The following is a 23,341-nucleotide window of genomic DNA, read 5'->3' as shown; positions in this document are numbered from 1 at the left end:
TTATTTACCATAGTCACTTTTTAGGAAAATACATACTTCAGTAGGGCTCCAGGACCCAATCCCAGTGTGTGGAGGGGGGCAGTTCCCTTCACACCAATAAACAATCCTCTGACACCAGTTGAGTGTCCTACAATTTAACTTAATTCTTTAATTCTGACACTGCCTACCCAGGGATAGCATCAGGTTCCACAGGTTAAGGGTTGATCTTACAAGACTGCCTTCTCCTCCCCCTACCCACCAACACAATTCAGGCCCCCCATTGCAAGCCCAGGTTGTTACCTGTACTTCTGACTGACTGGCTATAAATCAGAGATTCCCATGACCTCTTCCTTGGTTTTGATTAATTTACTATTACAGAACTCAGAGAAACATTTTACATACTAGGTTACCAGTTTATTATAAAGGAATGTAACTCAGGAACAACCCGATGGGAGAGATGCAAAGGGCAAGGTATGGAGAAAGGGTGCAGAGCTCCCATACCCTCTCTGGGTGGGCCACTCTTCCAGCATCTCCACGCGTTCACCGACCTGGAAGCTCTCCAAACCTTGTCCTTTTGGGTTTTTATGGAGCCTTCTTTACATAGTCGTGATTAATTAAATCATTGGCCACTGGCAACTGATTCAACCTTCAGCCCTTTTTTCCTTTCAGGAGGTTGGGGTTGGGGGTGAGTTCTGAAAGTTTCAACCGTCTAATCACATGGTTGGTTCTCGTGGCAAACAGCTCCCCCATCCTCAGGTTGCCTAAGGGCTTTCCAAAAGTCACCTCATTAACATAACTAAAGACATTTATTGGTCTTACCACAGGAGATTCCAAGGGTTTTAGGAGCTCTGTGCCAAGAATAGGTCAAAGACCAAATATATATTTCTTATAAATCTCAATATCACATACTTCTTTGGAACACTGGTCTAGGACTCTACAGTTCTTTCAGTTTTCAGGAGGGGGATTTCTTCATTGCTTTTACGGGAAAGCAGCCGGATGTGAAAAAGAGGAAAATGCACTAAGTGATTCTGAAAGTGGCCCTAGATTTTGTTGGGTCATATGGTGAAAGAAAAACATACAGGATCTTCCTAAAGCTAGAAGCACAAACCAAAGTCTTTGTCTACTTTTTTTTCTTAAGTCCATTTAGGTTTTATTTGTTCTCTCCCCAGCATTTCTAATCTTACGTCCTGCCCCATCCCTCTTCTTTCCCACCTCAACATCCCACCTTTCCACTTTCCTTCTCTACCTGCACAGAGGTCTCCTTCCATTGTAGGTAGAATAAAGGCCCCCAAAGATGTCCATGTCCCCATACCTGGAACCTGCAGATTGTTATGTTACATGGCAAAGGGAATTAAGGTTGCAAATGGAATTAAGGTTGCTAATCAGTTGACCTAAAGATACAGAGATTAACCTGTATTATCAGAGTGGACCCAGTGTGGTTACAATGGTTCCTAAAAGTGGAAGAAGGAGGCAGAGGAGAGTCAGAGAGAGAGGTGACTACCGAAGAGGTTAGAGTGATGTAGAGTGAGAAGGAGTCAACTCACCTTTGTTGGTTTTGAAGATGAAGAAAAAAGCCAAGAGCCCAGGAATGCCGGCAACCTTTAGAAGCTATGTGAGGAAAGGAGACATTTTCCTTTAGACCTCCAGAAGGAATGAAGCCCTTCCAATATCTTGACTTTAGCCCAGTGGGATCTCTTTCAGACTTCTAACCTCCAGAACTATTAAGATACATTTATATTCTTTAAGCTACTAAATTTGTAGTAAGGTGTTACAGCAGCAATAGAAAACTCATACACTTTCCATCTCAGCCTCCTCAGGACAGCTACAGCTTTTTCCAGGGAACATTAACAGGCATTAGGACATAGACTTTCCTGGATACTCAAATAAAAATAATGGGTTATTTAATCAGTTAATGGCAGACCTGTGAGCCAACAGTAGAGAAACCCTTAATAATAGTGGTGTAAACAAGATAGGTGCTTATTTCTCTTCACATAGATGGCAGCCAGTTCACAGCTGGCATGGTGTCTCTACAGTATCAGTAAGGACCCAGATCCTTCCTGCTCCTCCTGGAGTGTAGCCCAGATGTTCAAGATGGAGCTCTGTGGTCAATATGACTATCTTCTAGGCCAGTAACAGGAAGAAGGGGAGGCAAAGGGCACATCCCTTCCCTTCACGACACTTCTGCTTATGTCTCATTGGCCAAACTTAGTCATATCAGCACACCAAGCTGCAAAGGAGCCTGAGAATGCACCTTTCAGCAAAATGTCCCCAACTAAAATTCAAGGTTCTTGTGGTCTCTGTTAAAAAGAAAAAAAAAATTGTTATCACTAATGAAGAAGAGGAAAAGGGGTATTGGGAGCAAGCAGTGGTCTCTGCCACAGGTTACTATGTTATCTGGTTTAGATTCAAGGGCAGAAGAATAGCTGACCAGACTCTCAGAGGTCCCTCAGGCCCAATGAGGATTTGGAAATTCTGTGATAGTCTGTATTCTAGTGTGATAAGTTCTAGTTTGGAGGAAACATGAACTTTACAGAACAGTGTCCAGAGGCCTGTAGACCAGGGCTCCTTCCACTTTGGATCACTGGAAGAGTTAGGCTACTCTACTGGATAAGTCAATACTCCATCTTGGCCCTGTGAAGTTTTGCAAGGCTGGTGGATGTCCATTTGATTTGGGGGCACATAATTTCCCTGTGGGGCTAAGATGATTAGGTCCCTAACCATGCTGATGAAATCGCAGTTGTTGTTAAAGCCTCCTTTTTTGTTTGTTTGTTTTTGCATGCAGGATCCCTCCCTTGATCTTCAAGCATTTGAAAGTAGAGTTTGGAGATCTTTGTGGCTTCAAAATTCTTTCAGTCTTCCTTCCCATTTTATTGTCTCCAAACCCTTTGAAAATAAATTGAGGGAACAGTGTACTATCCTCCAATTTATACTATAAATGTTGTTGGGCTGGCTTTTGCAGTATTCTTTATAAAATAACACTATCCACGAAGGGACCTCTTTGTTTACAGAGAGTTAAATGTCAAGAAATAAGAACCAAAGAAGATAATTTATAGACTTTTGCTTTTTTGGTAATTAAAATAAAAATTTTCTTGATTTTCATGGATATGTAAAAACCTATGTACTGAACTTATTATGGGTTATTTTTCTTTCTGTAGGTTTTCTATGTGTCCTCTTTCCTTTTTGAGGTAGTAGCCTGATCCTACCTTATCCCTAGATAAAAATATTCCCCAAAGCTACTAGAAGTCACGGTTTTTAATATAATGTCTTCAGAACAAGATATGACTGGTGGTGACTGAAGCAGTGTTTAATGTTTCTCATTTCTTGGGTCGTGCACTCTAGTTAAATTGCAGCTCTCAGACATTCCTTCACTATTGGGTGTCAGTGACCTCAAGGGGCAAATTTACATCGACGGCCCTGAAATAGTATATGGCACCTTGACATGGAGCAAGACCTGATGAGAATGTGGGGGAAATGGGCACTGAAAATAAATAGGATACTTTCTGAGATGAACAACAAGAATAAAGTGAGATGGTGGGTCAAGAAATCATTAGAAGAGAAATGAAATTGGGATAGGACTTGAAGGGATTAGGGGACAAGGATGGGAGTGGGTCTGGTAGAGCCAGAGACAAAGAAACCATCTCACCATCTACATAGGTACAGAACTCCACTCTCTAAACATTTATGTTCCATTCCATATTCATAAAAGTATTAAGTCTGTTGTACTTAATTTAGAATACCCCTGGTCTACTCATCGATGCAAGTAACAATTTAGACATAGCAACGCCTACCCCTTGATATTATAGTTTGTTCCTGAAGAATTATGAGTAAAGTAATTGGTTGTGAATCAAGCCATATTTCAAATAGACCGTGTTGGATAAATAACACAAAAAAGCCACAAGTCCTGTTGCAGTGTCTCTGCAGTGTAATAGACTGAGGTGCTTACAGTTAACCAGAGAGTCAGCATTTGAGCCCATCAAGAGAACATTGTAAACATAGTGTTTTTAGTCCTTAGGGATTATATAATTTACCATTCCTGCCTCTGCTCACCTTTCATTCCTCATCCTCTGAGGGCACTTAACACAGTATCTAACAATGGCAGTACCCAATAAATAACAACCGTAATTATGCATACTGTCACCCTTACCATTTTGAACTTATTTCATAAATTGACATAAATTTAATAACTAGCTTTCTTAATGTGGCAGCATATCTTATCTGATTTGATGAACTTTCTTCTTTTTTTTTCCCCCCAAAGAAGGATGGAAGGGCAGAGGTAGGGAGTTGGAAAAGCAAACCTCATCTTCTGGCCTGCCTGCCACTCAGACTCAGTGCTGGATTGGGGATGTAGATGGCTGGAGGAGCCTAGCCTGACTATAGCCATTTTGGGGGGGATCCCCCAGCTATGATGAATCTGCACATTTGGCAGCTGGAGAATTCTCTGATGCATTTTTCCTTCTTGTTTTCTTTCCCAGTGTGTCTGAAAAACCCACCCAGCATTCCAATGGCCAGCAACAACACCGCCAGCATAGCTCAAGCCAGGAAACTGGTAGAACAGCTGAAGATGGAAGCCAACATCGATAGGATAAAGGTAAGGATGGCGTAACCCACACAGCCCAGCGAGCCTTGATTGTCAGGAGCATGACTTGCAGCCATGTGTCATTTGGCTACTTTTCTGTGGAGAGTGATGAAACCAGTGACGGTGGAAGAGAAACTTAATGGTTAGGCAGAAGTTCATTTTTCTAATGTGTCTTTGCCTCTTCTGGATTTCTCCAGAATAAAATGATAGTATAAATTAAAACTGGTTCTCTATGTGGACGTCAAAACAAAACTTCGGCTCATGGCTGAATTCTAGTCAAGGGATTTGGAAAACCCATAAAACATAGAAATCTACCAGTTCATTTCTCTGACCTTGTAAAGACCCCCTTCTCACTTGGGTTTAATTTTTTCTGTCCTTATGTCAGTTCTAATTTTTAGTGTCTATCTTCATGTCTAATCCTTCTATCCACCACTGCCTGTTATTTTTTTTCTTCTTTATACCTTACTGGAGTTTTTTTCTTCAGAACGCAAAAACCACATGTGGTCTCCCTGAGAAGTCAAACAGCATAGAGGTTTCATGGAACTTAATACTCCACTTCTTTCTTTCTCTCACTCCCCAGATCTAACCTGACAGCTTTGCCTTAAGTTGGACCTAACATATTAAGCCAGGACTTTAAACCTTTTGTTGGCAGATTTTCAATGTAAATTAACCCACACAGATAGCTACTGTAGGGTAGTAAAGTAAATTTATGTCAACTATCAAAGCTTCACTTTCCCAGAAGACCTGAGCATTTTATGAAATGGAACTCAGCAACATATCTCATTTTACTAAAATTAGAACATTCTTTCAGATACCTTTTTTAAACTGGAAGATTCGTCCATACCTGACTTAGCAATCTGAACAATCCAGCCATCCTTTGGAATGTGATTCTAAAACGAGGGTCAATAAATTATGGCTCACGAGCCAAGTCCAGCCCAATGACTGTTTTTCTCAATAAAGCTTTATTAGAACACAGCCCCACCCATTCGTTTACATACTGTCTGTGGCTACTTTCACACTACAGCAGGGTAGAGTAGTTGCAGCAGAGACCCTGTGGCCCACAAAGCCTAAAATTTTTACTCTCTGGCCTTTTAGAGAAAAACTTTGCTGACCACTGGTGTATAGCCGTGGTTCTCAGCCCACCTGTATATTCATATCACCCAGGGAATTTTATAAAAGGACCAATTCTAAGACCACACTGTAGACCAATTAAATTAGAGTCTATTAGGCAGCAGTATTTCTTTTAATTATCAGTTAATTTCAATGTATAGTTAAGGTTGGGAACCATGGTCCTATAGGAAGGGGTTTACTCCTTACAACTCCCATCAGGTCTGGGCTAGAGCATGAAGGGAGAGCTGGTCTTCCTCCATAAGTAAACTGAGCAAATTTCCATCTATCCTGAATCTGCTTTGTAAAATTCAAGTCCTGGTAATGGACCACAAAATGTAAACAGCTTCTTTCTTGCAATAACTTTAATTCTTTATTTATGAATATGATAAAGGGTCTTCACCATCTGTCTTGTGCTTTTTTTACCTTCCTCTTCTCCTTTTTTGCCTCTTCTTTTTTTATTTCCTTTCTTAAAAAAAGTATAATATGGCAAGTGTGCACAGTACCTGCTGAGAGAAGTGAGGTGGCCCAAAGATTGTGGCACCAAAAAGAGTCATTCGGTTCTTTGTTTGTTTTTGGTTCTGCCCATGAACCTTCTGGAAAATGCCACCTTGCCTTTTGGCGTGGCCCAACGAAGAAAAAAGTGTTTGAAAAGCACTGCTGTGGTTGGCATTTTCTGTTACTACTCAGCATCCCCAGGCCCACATCCTGAAGGAGGGTGTGATGGTGTTGGTGGTGATGAAAAGCTGACAGTGGGAAGAACAGGACAAAACCAAACCTTTTCAGCCATAGGTCAGACCTTCATCACCTCTCACCTGAATTACTGATTGAAAGGTGCTCTTAGCTGATCTTTGCAATCCCGTCTCAACCCCATCTCCATCCCTGCCGTCGCTTACTCTCCATGTGGCCACAGACAGCTTTCTACAAGAAAACCTCATTAGGTTCCTCTCTTACTGAAGATCTTTTCATGATTCCCATCACCTGGAAAATGAAATTCAAACTCGATAGCAAAGCCCCTGCCCCACTTTTCGGCTTCATCCCCTTCCTCTCCCCCACATGCTATATTGAACCATTTTTAATTCCCTTGATGGCTATTTCAAATGCCTTTAACATTCACTCTCCTCCTCTCTACGTTTCTGCTTTACCAACTCCAGTGACTCCTTGAAGACTCAGTCATTGTATCCTTTAAGACACTTTCCCAAACCTTCATCATTAGGTTGGACTTTTGCTATTTTTCGGTTATTCATTTATTCCTTTAACCAATAAATATTTTATTGAGAGCTTTCTAAATCGCCAGGCCTTGTCAGATCTCTATAGCTCTATAGAGGTGTAGAGCTAGATGAAAAAGAAGACACGATTCTTGCTCTCAAGGATCTCCTAGTCTGGTAAGAGGTTGCCCAAAAAATGAACAGGACCTATTATTAACACAAATAAGGTATCCAAAAAGCATAATTACCAAATACCATGAGAAAGAGATCAACACCACACCCTGATTCCCTTTGAATACTGCTTCTGAAGACACCAAATAAATCACTGTCTGTTCTAGAGCGACAAAGCATTAGCCTGATGAGCTGAACAATGAGTGACTGCCTTCCTACATGGTCGTCACTTTCATATCTCTGAATTCCTCTTGACGTCATTAGACCTGAAATTGTTGGAAATGCAGTGGCAGCCTGTATCTCAGCATTTGTTCTGCGCATCAGAGCCAGGCAGGCATGCTGTGGTGAAGTGTCAGATTATTTTTAGTTTAGCTCTTGGGTAAAACTGCGACTGTGTTGACACTGTTGACAGCTAGCTGGTTTAGGGCTTGCCTTTTGGAGTCCCTTCCAGGCTTCTGAGTGGTCAGGCTTCTCCACCTACTTTTGGTACATGATCCCGTCAGCAAGAAGGGGCTTCTCTCTGAAGATCTCAGGTTTCTGATTTTCCAATTAGAGTAGTGACCTCTTCAAGTTATAAAGGTGGCAGTGGCTTTAAGTCCATCTGGCAGAGCCTAGTACAGCTGAGGCAACAAGGAACAAGGAAAAGGAGGGCCTTCCCTGGTAGTCCAGTGGGTAAGACTCTGTGCTCCCAATGCAGGGGGCCCAGGGTCTATCCCTGGTTGGGGAACTAGATCCTGCATGCATGCCGCAACTAAGAGTCTGCATGTTACAACTAAGTCCGCAGCTAAAGATCCCATGTGCCACAAGTAAGACTCAGTGCAGCCAAAATAAATAAATAAATAATTTTTTTTAAAAAAAGGAACAAGGAAAAGGGGACACAGCTGACACTGGAGCTGTCAAAGGTCCCTTAAGCAGGGGGTGGCCTTATCCCTCCTGTGGCCTCCAGAATAACCTGGAGAGGCCCTACCTTGAGAGGGTCTGAATAACATATTCATTTTTAAACCTTCTTGTTTCCTATCCCTTTGCATCACAGATCCTGAGAGATTTGGACTAATGAACCCATTATCTGTACATAAGCCTCAGGCATATATAAATGATACTCCCAGCCTCTCTGTGTTTCTTTGTTAGCATTTCATTCAAGGAGAGAAAGGAAAGAGAAACCAAAGAAAGCTGGGAAGGGCTCTGGGGAAAGGAGCAGAGAGAGGTTGTGGACACTGTGACACTCAGATATACAAAACAACAAGATACACTGCTGTCGAGCAAAGGCCAGTGAAAGAAAGCTTGTCCTGAGAGCACAAGTTGAGAGAGCATGTATAAAAGCAAAGGACAGTAGGACTTCAGTTAAATCTATTTATTCATCATTATGTTAGGACTCTGGGTTTCTAATAAGAGAAACCTAACCCAAGCTGACTTAAGCAGAAAGAAGGGATCGATTATAAAAGATACAGGGCGTCTCAGAATCTAAGAGCAGAAATGTAGTTGATTAAGCAGGGGGAGTGAGAGCTGGAAGGCCAGCGGGAACTGCAAGTGCTCTGTGATATGCCTCTGTTTCTCCCTGTATAGCTGCCTCTTTCTTTTCCTGAGAGGAATAGATTTCTCAGCTGCCTGTTCCATATGGCAGACACAAGGTGGCTGCCCATGGCTCTGAGGATCACATGTCATACTTTCAGCTCCATGAAGAAAGAGATAGATTCATGTCAACCCTTTTAGTCTCACTCCCATATTCCTAGAGTGGTATATTTGTTCTACTCATGGTTCTGCATGAGCCATGCAGCTTCAATCAACTGACGCTAGAATTGAACCACGTTGCACAAACATGGCTCCTAGGAACTAACCCACCCATATGGTTGGGAAGGGGACAGATAGTTAAGGAGGAGTGAGAATCATTGTAAGCTAGAAGAATGCCCTTTAACAGAGGGTGTTGTTGACATCATGAATAATGTAGATGTAAGTGCAAAAGAAAGCCAAGGCCGGAGCCTGGGTGAAATGATTGCTTCTTATCTAGTTGGATGCTCTTTAAATTGCACATAAAAATGTCAAATTTATTTCTCATTTCTCCCAAATGGTTCCGATAGACCTTTCCAACTGGCTCTTCTCACTATCTCAAGAATATGCTATGCAGATTCCCATCTCTCTGGTTATTCTGGATCCCTCACTGAGAACACCCTTCCTCTTATTCTTTTCCTATGTCCTATAGACCTAATGTTTGTGTCCCTCCCAAAATTCATATGTTAAAATCCTAACACCCAATGGAATAGTATTTGGAGGTGGGGCCTTTGGGAAGTGATTGGGTCATGAAGGCAGAGCCCTCCGGAATGGAATTAGTGCCCTTATAAAGACTCAGAGAACTCCCTTGCCCCGTCTACCATGTGAGGTTACAGCAAGAACACGGGCATCTATGAACCAGGAAGCAAGACCCTCAACAGACACTAAATCTGCTGGCACCTTGATCTTAGACGTTACATCCTCCAGAGCTCTGAGAAATCAATTTCTGTTGTTTACAATCCACCCATTTTTGGTATTTTATTACGGCAGCCCAGCTAGACTAGGGCATCATCCAAATCCTACTCCTCACTTACAGGTCAGCTTAAATCCCCACTTGTTCATGAACCTCCTTTTCCATTCTGATCCTACTTACTAGTCAATTTACTAAATAATTTTACCTTCATCAGATAATTTTTCAAACTAGACTACACAGTCCTCAACGTCAAAGACATTGTTGTCTACTTCTTGGTGATGAGATATGCAGGCAGTCAGAAAACATTTTTGTTAGTGGATAGCTTTAAGTTCACAGACTAAGAGTGTCATATAACAAGACATTAGGAACTATATTTTGCATGACATTTCCAATTACATTTATAGTTTGGGAAATTCCAAGCATGATGTCACTGGCCAAATAAAACTCATTGTAACAGGATAAAATTCAGTGAAATACCAAAAAGAAGGGCATAATTGATCATTTTAAGACAGTAAATTGTTTCATGTCAAATGTATGGTTATAAGTAGCCAGCATTTATAGTATACCTTCTTTCGAAAACAGTTCAAGATAAAAAGAACAGACCGATTTTCGTAACTGACAAATATGTGTAATTATGGAACCAAATATATACGTTTCTAATAAGTAAATCATCTTTCTGACAATTGACTCATAATACATTGGAACTGAACTTCAGGGAAAGCTGTAGTGAGAAACAAGCCAGGTAGACATCATGCTTCATTCTAGAGAGTGGACAGACATCTTAGGTTTGGGACTTTTCAAATACTTTTCCAGCATTTGAATTGAAAGTTTTAACATCTCTTCCCTAAAATGCTTGCATTCAACTTATTAGAAACAGTATGATTCAACCTTCCTTATAGGCCAATTGAGAGTATTTTCAGGGTTAATAAAATAGGTGTAGTATGTCTAGGATTTATAGAGGAAAAGGCTGTGTTCAAAGATATCCAGTCCTAATTCATTTGATTTGCTGAAAGTGGAGCAAAAAATTTAATTTGAACCCAGGCATACATTAATAATTGAGCATAAAACTTCATTTTTATAAGGGTTGATATAATTTTTAAAATTCAGTAGATATTTGTTAAGCACCAAGTATATTCTTAGCCTTGTGCATTATACCTAGGAGCTAGAGAAGCAGTACTGTTAAAGCTTGATAATTCAAAATCCCTAGGAAATGTAGTTTTCTGAATAGCCTAGTTTTCAGGCCAGATAAAGTTCTCCCTTCTTAAAAAACAAAACTATTTTGGATGATAATTTTGAATGTCTTTTCTTTATTGAGATTTATCAATTAAATATCATGTACTTTTCTTTCTTTTTTTTTTTTTTGCTGTACGCGGGCCCCCCACCTCTGTGGCCTCTCCCGTTGCGGAGCACAGGCTCCGGACGCGCAGGCTCAGCGGCGATGGCCCACAGGCCCAGCTGCTCCGCGGCATGTGGGATCCTCCCGGACCGGGGCACGAACCCGTGTCCCCTGCATCGGCAGGCGGACTCCCAACCACTGCGCCACCAGGGAAGCCCATCATGTACTTTTCTTGATGCGTGTTTTGAAAATTAATTCTTCTATTTCCTTTTTTAAAAAAATCCTATTGATGTGTATCATCAGTTTAATATCTCCTTGGAGGAACAGGGAGGGCAAGATAATTTAGAATATTCACTTTATTTTACAAATTTAAAATAGTAGATATTTATCCATACAATTATACTTTCTCTATATCACAGTCAAAGTTTGATCCTGGGTGCTTTGCACAATCATAGTGGAGAGATCCTTTAGGCTCACCTTTGGCCGCCAGCAGTGATACGGGCACCTGGTGATGTAGGACATCATGGTGATATGGTGCTTTCCATTTCTGGCATTACTAACCTTGCTGACCATTCCACCTGTTGTATTTTCAGTATAATTCCAAGGCATAGCAAAGAATACGGATGTTTCTTCTGCATTTACTAAGGATCAAACTAGATGTTTTAATTTTCCCTTACTTGAATTACATATTAATGATTCAAAGAAAAATAAAGACTTTAAAGTAGCCAGCAGCTTTTGACCTGAGTAAAAAGATCTTTCTAGACAAATATCAGGTCAATCGCTCCCAGTGTGAAAATCTTATGATCTCTTCCCAGAGGTGTGGCAGTTTCTTTTGCCTTCAGCTATCTTGCCAGGCTTGTGGCAGGCAATGTTCGATGTTCACAATAATTTCTCATTCTAAGCCTCCGTCCCAGCGTGATCTTTCAAGTCCTTTTAAGCATCAATTTAAAGTTGTCAACCCTTGATGGCTCCATTAGTGCAGGCAACTCAACTGAAGGAGTGATTGAATGACTGATACCCTTATCACACAGGCAACTTCCCACGTGCATAGGCAGTGACGACCTATCAGTGCTTGTTGGCCTGGTGGCTTGCAAGCATTTTGCAACATTAATTTTAAGATGTGTTTCAATTTCAGGGTGTAATGAAGACGGAGCTATAGACTTACTCACCATTTAAATTCTTGGGTCTGGTTTTTATCCTTACTGGCAACTAATTCTTCTTAAAGCTGTCAGGGCATTTGCCTAGAATGGGTTCCTATTTTTTCAGAACCTAAAATCACAATCTGGTGGCTTTTATTGGAACTGTCTAGAGTCCCCCTCCCCTTACTCCCTGGTTCTCAGCCCCAGTCTAGTTTGGTGACGTTGCTGGGTAGCTGGGTTTCAGCAGTTGTCAGTCCAGGGAGATCCTTGCTCTTATCAAAAGTAAATTCCTTCCCTGCACATCAGATCTCATCTCCCTCATCAGGAACGTGCTCCAGCAGTTCACTGCCCATTCTGAATCACCAGTTTGGGTTCTCTATTTCATCCTTTCCAACAACATTCAAACATAGTGTTATTTCTCCATCTTAAATAAAATTTAAATTTCTTCTCTTGAACCTCCCGTTTCCTTCTCCAGCAACTGCCTCATTTGTTTGCTCTGCTTTGCAACGTAACTTCTTGAGAAAGTTGTCCATATTCACTGTTTCTAATATCTCTTTTCCCTTTCTTTAGAAAAAATATTTTTACTCCAGAAATAACCTCAAAGGTACAGAAGAGTTTCAAATACAAGGCAAAGAATTTTGTTGTTCCCTGAACCATTTGAGAAAAGTTGTTAACAGGTGCCCTATCACCTCTGGATACTTTAATATTTCCTACAAGTAAAAACATTCTTCTACATAATCATAATATAGTCATCATGCATAATTAACATTGATACATCACTACCTTCTACTCCTCAGACCCCATTTAAGTATTGCAAATCATCCCAATAATGTCCCTTTGAGCAAAAGAACCCAGTTCAGAATCATGGGTTGCATTTAGCTGTCCTGTCAGGCACAGTTCCGTAGACTTCCTTGACTCTTATGACCTTGACAGTTTTTAAGATTATAGGCCATTATTTTATAGAATGTCACTCAATTTAGGTTTGTCTGCTGTTTCTTTATGATTTAATTAAAGTAACAGAACATTAATAGCAGAGAACTGATGGGGTGTCCATCTCACTGCATTCTATCAGTGGCACATGATTTCAAATTGTCACTGGTGATATTAACCTTAAGCACTTGATTAAGGTGGTGTCTTCCAGGTTTCTCCATGTAAAGGTATTCTTTTTTCCTTTGTAGTTAAGAACTATTTGGAATTTGAGGGAAGGATCTTGAGGCTATATAACTATCCCATTCCTCATCAAACATTCTATTTTTTTAAATTTATTATGCACTTGTGGTTTCCTCTTTTATTGAATGATTTATAATCTGATACTGTCATCATTAATTTTTTTATGTTTAAATTGGCACAGGCTAAATCATTGGCTACTGTGTCCTTTGAAATGTCTCCCTCATTCTTTGAGTACTTCCTTAGTTTTCAGCACAAAAAGATTCTCCAGGGTCCTCTTGTTATTTCCCTGGCCCAGCCCTGGAATCATTCTTTTCTCCAAGAGCACTAGTTCCCTTGAGAATGGTATTTAGAAATCAAGATCTCAATGCTAAGTGTGCTCATTGCTGAAGAGTTGCTGCTCCTGGGTCCTCTCAGTGGACAGAGCTAGAGAATTCATACACACATGCACACAAGGACATGTGTGTGCACGCACACACACACACACACACACTTTTACATCTATATTTCTTTATCTGTACATATGTGTATAGGTAACCATGAGTTCACATCGACACCACCGGGTCCTGTCCTACACCACAGGGTTCATTCCAGCTTTCTACTTTCCATATTTGTAACTCCTCTCACTGTTGGTGAGAAACCTGGCTCCCCTTATCCTTATTTGATCAACTCCCATGTATGGAACCAAGCTCCCACTCCATAACCTCTCTGCCTGATGCAGACACCTTCACATCCCACTTGGGCTCCCATACGCCTCACCAGGCTGCCCCCTGCACAGATGCTCTCCTCACATTGCTCCAGCTCTGACATCCCACCACGGGCCCCTGACCTACTGTAGAAACTATAATACCTTGCTTGGTCCTACCCTAAGCCTTTAAGATTGAATTGTTCATAAAGAAGAAGGAGGAGGAGGCCCCATTTGCTCTACACCCATTTCACTCCACCATTCCACTGAAACTTCTCTCATCAAGGTCACCAATGACTTCAAATTGCTAAATCTAGTAGTCAGTTCTCAGTTCTCATCTCACTTGACCTATTGACATGGTTGATGATTCGTTATGCCTTGAAGCACTTTCTTCATTTGGCTCTCAGTACTCCCCACTGTCACAAGCTACTCCTTTTAAATTTCCTTTGCTGTTCCTCTTAGGCTCCTCAACTTCTTACATTGAAGTTGTTCCAGGTTCAATCCTTGTTCCTCTCTTTTCTATCTAAATGTACTCCTTTGGTGATCTTGCTCATTCCCAAGGCTTTATGTACCATCTGTATGGCCTCAAGTCCCAAATTTATGTCTCTAGTCTAAATTTTGCTTCTAACTCCAGCATTGTATCTCATTAACAAATGTTTCAATTTCAACCTTTCTAAAACTGAATTCCCAGTCTTCCTCCCCAAATCTTCTCTCCCTGCAGCTGAAATGATGGCAACTCCATCTTTCCATTAGATCAGTCCAAAAACTTAGAGTTATCCTTAGTTCTTATTTTTTATTCACACACTATCTCTAATCCATCATAAAATCCTGTGATTCTAGATTCAAATGCTGTTTATCCAGAATTATACTTCTCATCACCACCTCTGCTGCTATTTCTCTGTTCTGAACCACTGTCACCTCTCACTTAGATTACAGCAATAGTCTCCAGGAATCTCCACTTCTACCCTTACTCCCATAGAGTCCTATTCTCAACACAGCATCCAGAATGCTTCTTTAAAATATGTCAATGGCTCCCCATTTCTCTTACCATAAGCTTTATTGTATAAGTTTTTACTCAAAGATTGATTACCTTCTCAATTAAACCTAACTATTGCAACCTGTCTTCCATGAACCCCACCTGTATATACACTCTTAATCCCTATTACCCTTCTCTACTTTTCATTTTCTTATAAAACTTACTATCATCTAACATTCTCTATAGCTATTTATTATGTTTCACTTTCTTCTCTCCATCCTCCTGCTCAAATACTATATAAGCAATTTGATTACGCTGTGCATTGGTGTAGTTTGATTCATATTTTTTCATTTGGATTTTGTTGAGTTACTTAAACCTGTGGGTTTGTAGTTTTTATCAAATTTGGAAATTTTCAGTTATTAAGTCTTCAAATATTTTTTCTTTCCTCTCATCCACACACCATCTTTCTCCTCTCCTCAGAGACTCCAATTATATATATATTAGGCCACTTGAAGTTGTCTCCTAGCTCAGTGTGTTCTGGGATTTTTTTGCAGGGGGTTGTTTTTTGTATTGGGGGGGTTGTTGTTGTTTTCAGTCTGTTTTCTCTCTGTGCTTCACTTTGGAGAGTTCCCATTATTGTCTTCAAGTTCACTAATCTTTTCTTCTGCAATGTCTAATCAGGTGCTAATTCCATTCAGTGTGTTTTTTATCTCTAGAAATTTGATTTGGGTCATTTTAATATCTTCCATGTCTCTTTTAATCCTATTTTGCTTTCCTCTATTTTCTTGATTATATAGAAAATATTTACAATACCTGTTTTAACAGCATCCTTATCTAGTAATTTTATCATCTATGTCAGTTCTGGGTCTTTTTCTCCTCATTATGAGATTAATCAATTTGGATTAATTTTTCTCCTCATTATGGGATAGATTTATCCCCCCTACTTATTTGTATGTCTGGATTTTTTTTTTTTTTTTTTGGATTCCAGACATTGTGAATTTTATTTTGTGGCAAACTGAAATTTCTTGTTTCTTTAAATATTTGGGGGTTTTGTTCTGTGGTCCAATTAAGTTATTTGGAAACATTTTGATCTATTCAAGGCTTACTTTTAAACTTTGATAGGTGGGTCCACAACAGCCTTTAACCAAGGCCTACTTGGCACCACTACTGAACACACCCTTTTTAAGACTCTACTTAATCCCCTATGTGTTATGTGATCTATGTACTCTAGCCAGTAGAAACACAAACTATTCCAGCCCTGTGTGATCACCAGGGATTATTTCACTTGATCCTTTCTGAAATTCTTTGCACAGCCTCAAGAAGTTTTCTCCCACATATGTGCTGATCAGTAATTAGCTAAAGACTCAAAAGGAATCTTCTGGAGGCCTCCAGATTGCTCTCTCACTCTCTCTCACTCTCTCTCTCTCTCTCTCTCTTTGTTTGTGTAAGTGTGTAGCTCTTTCTTCTCTGTCACTCTCTCCTCAACTCAAGGAGGTTCATGAAATCTGTTTGGGTAGCTCCTCCCTGTGCTGTGGCCTAGAAACCATTTTCAAGCAGTACTGCTGAAACATTCTTGGGGCTTTTCTTGCCTCCCTTCTCTCAGGGATCACTGTCCTCTGCTGCCTGTTCTCTACTATTTAAAAGACATTTGTTCACATATTTTTGTTTTCAGTTTTTAAGTTAAAGCAGGAGGGTTTAATTGGTTGCTGTTCCTCCATCATCATCAGAATTGGAAGTCTAGAATACTGCATAAGTTCCACAAGGACAGGAAGCTTTGTTTATTTTGTTCCCTGATTATGCCAATCCCCCAGAACTGTGACTGGCAATTAGGTACTCAGTAAATATTAGGTGAATGGAATATTTGTTGATTAAGCTTGTATTTGAGAACTTCTTCAGCAATTATTTGAGTGTTTCCTATGTGCTGGTACTGATGACACAGTCGTGAATAAAATAGATATGATTGTTGCCTTCATAGAAAAGAATGCCAAAAGGGAAACATCAAACATCAAATAAACAAACAATGGTTGTAATTATAAATTGTAATAAATGTTTTTCTGTGAAGGAGAAGAATGGGATGCTCTGAAAGAGACTAATGATGAAAGTCATTATTGGATGAGGTAGTCAGTAAAGACTCTGCAAAGAATGCTAGTTCACCCCTGAAGGAAGAGAAGGAGCCAGCCTGGTGAGGAGATGGGGAGAAGACCGTTCCAGGGAATTGTATATGTGAAGCTCTGAGGCAGAAAAGAACTTGGAACTTTCACGAACTTAGAGAGAGGAGACCTGTGTGGGAGGAAAAAAATGCTACAACATGAAATTGGAGAGATGGCAGGCCCAAAGTAAGCAGGACCCACAGGCTGTTTTTATGATGTCTTGGCTTTCCACAAAGTACAATGGGAAGCTCTTGAAAGTTTTAAATAGGGGAGTGATATGAGCCAATTTATATTTTTAAAATATCTTTCTAGCTGTAGTACAGAGAGTACTACTCCTGGCACAATTGTAAAAGTAGAGAAGTTATTTACAACTGAGATTCTTAAAATCTTTTGTGCCCCAGACCTGTTTGGCTGTCTGCCGAAGCATATGGTCTCCTTCTCAGAATAATGCTTTTAAATTACAAAGGAAACGAATTATATTAAAATATAGTTTATCAGAAAACATTTGTGGTACAGCTAAATATATATACTTCTTTATTAACTGATTATATAGGATGTAATAGTGGGTCTATACTTATAAAGCAAAAGAACATAAATAAATGTTGAGATATCTGCAGTAACTGTAATGTGATGGAAAAGATCTGATTTTTATTGGTGACTAAGTCACAGAAACTGGTAATGCTAATTGTGTTGTCTACAACTATAATGGAAAGAAATGTTAGATTTCCATTTCAGGTTAGTGAAAATAAAGATGTAATTTTTTTTAAATCATTGAACTTAACAGACCACACCCTGCATTCTATTCATGGATCCTGTCTTAGTCCATTTGAGCTACTATAACAGAACGCCATACACTAGGTGGCTTATGAACAACAGATATTTATTTCTCACAATTCTGAGACTAGAAGTCCAAGATCAAGGTGTCAGTATATGTGGTGTCTAGTAAGGGCCTGCTTCCTGATTTGTAGAAGGCTACCTTCTCTCTGTGACCTCACATGGTTAAAGGGGCAAGGGAGCTCTCCAGGGTCTCTTTTATAAGAGTACTAATTCCATTCATGAGGGCTCTACTCTCATGACCTAGTCACCCTACAAAGGTCCCAACTCCAAACACCATCACACTGGGGATTAGATTTCAACATATGAATTGGGGGTGGGGGGAAATAAACATTCAGTCTATAAAATATCCCTTGGAATTTTTTATTTAAGAGGTTATTTCAGTAATTGTGGGAAAAGAAGACGGAGGCTTGGACCAGGGTAATTGCAAGAGAGGTGACAATAAGGGGACAAATTTGAGATATTTTTCTGGGAGCATCCCTATACAGTCTGCATGTACTCAATGGCTTTGGTGGGAGAGCTGGATTTGACGTGAACACAAGTCATGTCTTTCCTCAGGGTGTGCTGGCAGCTATCACCTAGGTAGGAGGTGGGGCTGGAGATGGAGAGGCTAGGGCCAGAGCCAGGTGCGAGCCAGGGCTTCCTGTCTGCTTAGTGGCTGTTACTGCCCTAATTGGGGTGCGGGCAGGTCCCAAGTTGCTGGAGCAGAAGCTCTGAGGGTCAGGTTTGAGCTGGCTCTGTTCCCTTTAAGTGTGAACTCTCCCCTCTCCCAGCACCAGCACCCTTGGGAGCAGTGCTGGAGCAAGAGGGGCCCACTTGATCTCTCAGCGTCTGACAGGGTACAAGCTGCAGTGGTCCAGCCACAGAGTCCCAGGCTGCTTCTGATGCATTGCCTGTGCGAGTGCCAGTAATGGCTGCCCCCACCCTGCTCACACAGTGCTTCAGGTCTGAGCCACCTCTGTGTCTCTTAGCTGAGTTCTTTCTCTCATGGCAGCGCTCACTCCAGTGTGGAGCTACGACATGAAGTAAACAGGGCTGGAGCATTCACTCCTCAAGCTGGAGAGCACCAGGCAGACATGGGAAACCAGCCAGCCACCCACGCAGTTTGTCAGCCCTCTCCGCTCTGCCTCAGGAGAAATCAAGCACGCATGTGCATTCCTCACAAGCAGACAGAGTCCGGGCTTCCCACAGCCCTTGTGTTAGTCCCCCCCAGCCCTCCAATCAGCCCTCCAATTGTCTTCTCTGTGCCAGACCCCAGGACTGGAGCCTACAATAGGTAGCTCGAACCATTCACTCCCCAGGGAGGATCTCTACCCCTATAATCTCCCTTTTCTTCTGAGTTCCCTCCCTGGGCCACAGGTCCTGACCTGATTGCTTCTCTTCCCTTCCTACCCAATTCCGTGTACATCTTTCTTTCAGCCTTGGTTGTTCAGGAGTTTTCTGCCAGTTTCCAGTTCGGTTTCAGTGAGAATTGTTCCACATTTAGGTGTTTTTTTGTTGTATTTGTGGGGGGAGGTAAGTTCCAGGTCCTCCTACTCTGCCATCTTGATCACCTCCCAGATTTGAGATATTTTTGTAGGAAGAATCAACAGGATGGAAAAGGGAGAGATTACCTAAAGTTACTGGTGAAATCTTCATGGAAGAACTAGGCCTAGGAATGTGAAACGTAAAAGAATCTGTATGCACAATGTTAGCAAGGATAGTTAGAAAGCAAGAAGATTTGCCAGGCAGACTATTGCTGTGACTCACTGAAAAGTAAGGAACAAGGATGAAGCTATGGGTTCAAAAGAAAGAGCATTCATAAAGAATAAATCAAGAACACTGAGACTCATGACTCAGGTACTCACGAGCTGTGAGAACTAGGGCAAATGTTTACCTAATGAAGCCTCAGCTTCACATATTAAAAATGAGGATAATAATAATAGCTTGTGACCCATAATGTTGTTGTAAGGATTAAATAAAATACTGTATGTAAAGTGGTCAGCACAGTTCTGACATGTAGCAAGGGCAGATAAATATTAGCAATTGTTCTAATTACTGCTAGGATTCTGACATTGTATTGGACCATCACCCACAGGAGATTGCAATCTAGTTGAGGAAACATGATAAAACACATGATATATTTTTAGAAGGAAATTGTTCAGAGTCAAGTGTTCAAATACAAGATATGAGCAACTCTAAGCTATTAAATTTTGCCCAGTATAGTACTTCCTGTACCATAAAAAGATTTTGAGAGTTTCTGCCACATATTTGTATGTGAGCATTGCAGATGAGTAGGGATACTGTTGGATCTCTTGTTAACAAGTAAGTTTTACATAGTACTATTGTCCAGTGTCTGCTGCTTGCAGCTAAGCTCCCATTTGGCATAATAATGACTACAGCTCAAACAATTAAAAACAAAACAAAACAAAAAAGAGGTAATTGAGATTCTGAAAGTCTGTTCTTTGCTTTCATTTACAGGAGCTAAGACAAGAACAGGCTGTTTCCTTTTGTTCTGTCATAATACCATTTCATAAAGATGCACAAAAAATTTCAATCAACCTTTGGAACTACCCCTGCATTTGAGTAGTTTGTATGTAGATGGCTGTGGCTTAATGGCAAAACATTTAACATTCAAGTTCTTCTTCTGCTGTGTACTTTGCTATATGACATTGAACCACTCATGCAATGTACTGAGCCTGAATTTTTCATCTATAAAAGGAGGATAGGGCTTCCCTGGTGGCACAGTGGTTGAGAGTCCGCCTGCCGATGCAGGGGACACGGGTTTGTGCCCCGGTCTGGGAAGATCCCACATGCCGCGGAGCGGCTGGGCCCGTGAGCCATGGCCACTGAGCTTGCGCTACCGGAGCCTGTGCTCCGCAACGGGAGAGGCCACAACAGTGAGAGGCCCGCGTACCGCAAAAAAAAAAAAAAAAAAAAAAAAAAAGGAAGATAGGGCTTCTCTGGTGGCGCAGTGGTTGGGAGTCCGCCTGCCAATGCAGGACACACGGGTTCGTGCCCTAGTCCAGGAGGATCCCGCTGTGCCTCAGAGCGTCTGGGCCCATGAGCAATGGCTGCTGAGTCTGCGCATCCGGAGCCTGTGCTCCGCGGCAGGAGAGGCTGCAGCAGTGAGAGGCCCGCATACCGCAAAAAAAAAAAAAAAAAAGAGGAAAATAGTTCCTACCTCAGGATTATTTTGTAGATCAATAAAGAAAACAATGTCTGGAACAAAATAGAAACACAATAAAAATATTTTTATAAGCAATGTAATACCTATTAAAGAGTGAGAATTTAAGTCAAAACTTGTAACAAGAGACAAAGAAAGTCATTATATAATAACTAGGTTAATTTATTAAAAGGTTACAATAATCATAAATATATACACACCCAAAATCAGAGTACCTATTTAGCAAATATTAACCATTAGTACCATTAAGAAAATATTAACAGACCTAAAGGGAGAAATAGACAATACAGTCATAGCTGGGAACTTTAATACCTCACTTTCAACAATGGATAGATCATCCAGACAGAAAATCAATATGGAAATGTTGAACTTGAACTATACTTTAGACCAAGTTAACCTAACAAACATATACAGAACATCGCATCCAACAGCCACAGAATATACATTCTTCTTAAGTGCACATGGAACATTCTCTAGGATAGGTCAAATGATAGGTCATAAAACAAGTCTTGGCAAATTTAAGAAGCTTGAAGTCATACCAAAAATCTTTTCCAATCACAATTGTATGAAACTAGAAATCAATAACAGGAGTAAAACTGAGAAGTTCACCAATATGCAGAAATTAAACAAAACACTTGTGAATAATCAGCAATGGATCAAAGAAGAAATACAAAAAATAATTTTTTTAAATCTTGAAACAAACAAAAAGAGGAAACAAAACATACCAAAATGTATGGGATGCAGCAAAAGCAGTTCTAAGAGGGAAGTTTATAGTGATAAACACCTACATTAAGAAAAAACTAAAAATGATTTCAAATAAACAACCTAACTGTATACCTCAAGGAACTAGAAAAAAATAGCTTAAGCACAAAATTACCAGAAGGAAGCAAACACAAAGAGCAGAAATAAATGAAATAGAGACCAGAAAAACAACAGAAAAAATCAGCAAACATAAGGGCTGTGTTTTTTGAAAAGATGGAACAAAATTGACAAATCTTTAGCTAGACTAAGAAAAAAAGAAAAGACTCAAATAAGTAAAATTGGAAATGAAAGAAGAGACATTACAACTGATATCACAGAAATACAAAGGATCCTGAGACTACTTATGAACAATCACATGAAACAAATTGGATAACCTAAAAGACATGGATATGTTTTTAGAAATACATAACCTACCAAGACTGAATCATTAAGAAATAAAAAATCTGGGGACTTCCCTTGTGGTGCAGTGGTTAAGAATCCACCTGCTAATGCAGGAGACATGGGTTCAAGCCCTGATCTGGGAAGATCCCACATGCCACAGAGCAACTAATCCCATGCACCACAACTGCTGAGCCTGTGCTCTAGAGCCCGTGAGCCACAACTACTGAAGCCCGTGTGCCTAGAGCCCATGCTCTGCAACAAAGAGAAGCCACCACAGTGAGAAGTCCATGCACCACAATGAAGTGTAGCTCCCACTCTCCACAACTAAAGGAAGCCCACACACACAGCAATGAAGACCCAATGCAGCCAAAAATAGAAAATAAATAACTAAAATTATTTTAAAAAAAGAAAGAAATAGAAAATCTGAACAGACAAATTACTAGTAAGGAATTGAATCAGTAATCAAAAATTTCCCAATAAAGAAAATCTCAGGACCAGATGGCTTTCCTGGTGAATTCTACCAAACATTTAAAAAATTAATGCCAGTTCTTCTCAAATTCTTCCAAAAAATTGAAGAGTAGGGAACACTTCCAAACTATTTTACAAGCCAGCATTACCCTGATACCAAAGCCAGATAAGGACATTACAAGAAAAGAAAACTGTAAACCAATATCCCTGATGAATATGAATGCTAAAATTCTCAACAAAATATTAGCAAACCGAATTCAACAGCACATTAAAAGGATCATATACCACAAACGAGTGGGATTTATTCCTGTGATACAAGGATAGTGCAATGTATGCATGTCAATAAATGTGATATATCACATTAATAGAATGAAAGATAAAAATCATATGATCATCTCATTTAGATGCAGAAAGAAAATTTAACAAAATACAACACCATTTCATGATAAAAACTCTCAACAAATTGGGTATAGAAGGAATGTACTTCAACATAATAAAGTCCATATATATATCAAGCCCACAGCTGACATCATACTCAATGGTAAAAGATTAAAAGCTTTTCCTGTAAGATCAGAAATAGGACAAGGTTACCCACTCTCATGACTCTATTTAACATAGTACTGGAAGTCCTAGCCAGAACAATCAGGGAAGAAAAAATAAAAGACATTTAAATAGAAACAAAAAAAGTAAAATTGTCTCTGTTTGTAGATGATGATCTTATATAGAGAAAACCCTAAAAATTTCACCAAAAAACCCCACAAAATCCTATTAGAGCTAA

At 40.2% G+C, this 23,341-nt stretch overlaps 1 protein-coding gene across 4 annotated transcripts in view; it reads left to right on the top strand.

The window, feature by feature from the left end:
- GNG2 (G protein subunit gamma 2) overlaps nucleotides 1–23,341 on the top strand; it is a 139,583-nt gene that overhangs the window by 108,360 nt on the left and 7,882 nt on the right. For all 4 annotated transcript variants that reach the window (XM_019923879.3, XM_073800468.1, XM_073800467.1 and 1 more), the window contains one exon: nucleotides 4,452–4,567. In XM_019923879.3, the coding sequence (XP_019779438.1) occupies nucleotides 4,481–4,567 (87 nt within the window). In that variant the 5' untranslated portion in view covers nucleotides 4,452–4,480. The remainder of the gene's footprint in view (nucleotides 1–4,451; nucleotides 4,568–23,341) is intronic.

This window comes from Tursiops truncatus, chromosome 2, assembly GCF_011762595.2.
Source record: "Tursiops truncatus isolate mTurTru1 chromosome 2, mTurTru1.mat.Y, whole genome shotgun sequence".
NCBI lineage: Eukaryota > Metazoa > Chordata > Mammalia > Artiodactyla > Delphinidae > Tursiops > Tursiops truncatus.
The sequence above is the reverse complement of the archived record's forward strand: the minus strand, read 5'-3'. Positions and strand labels throughout refer to the sequence as shown.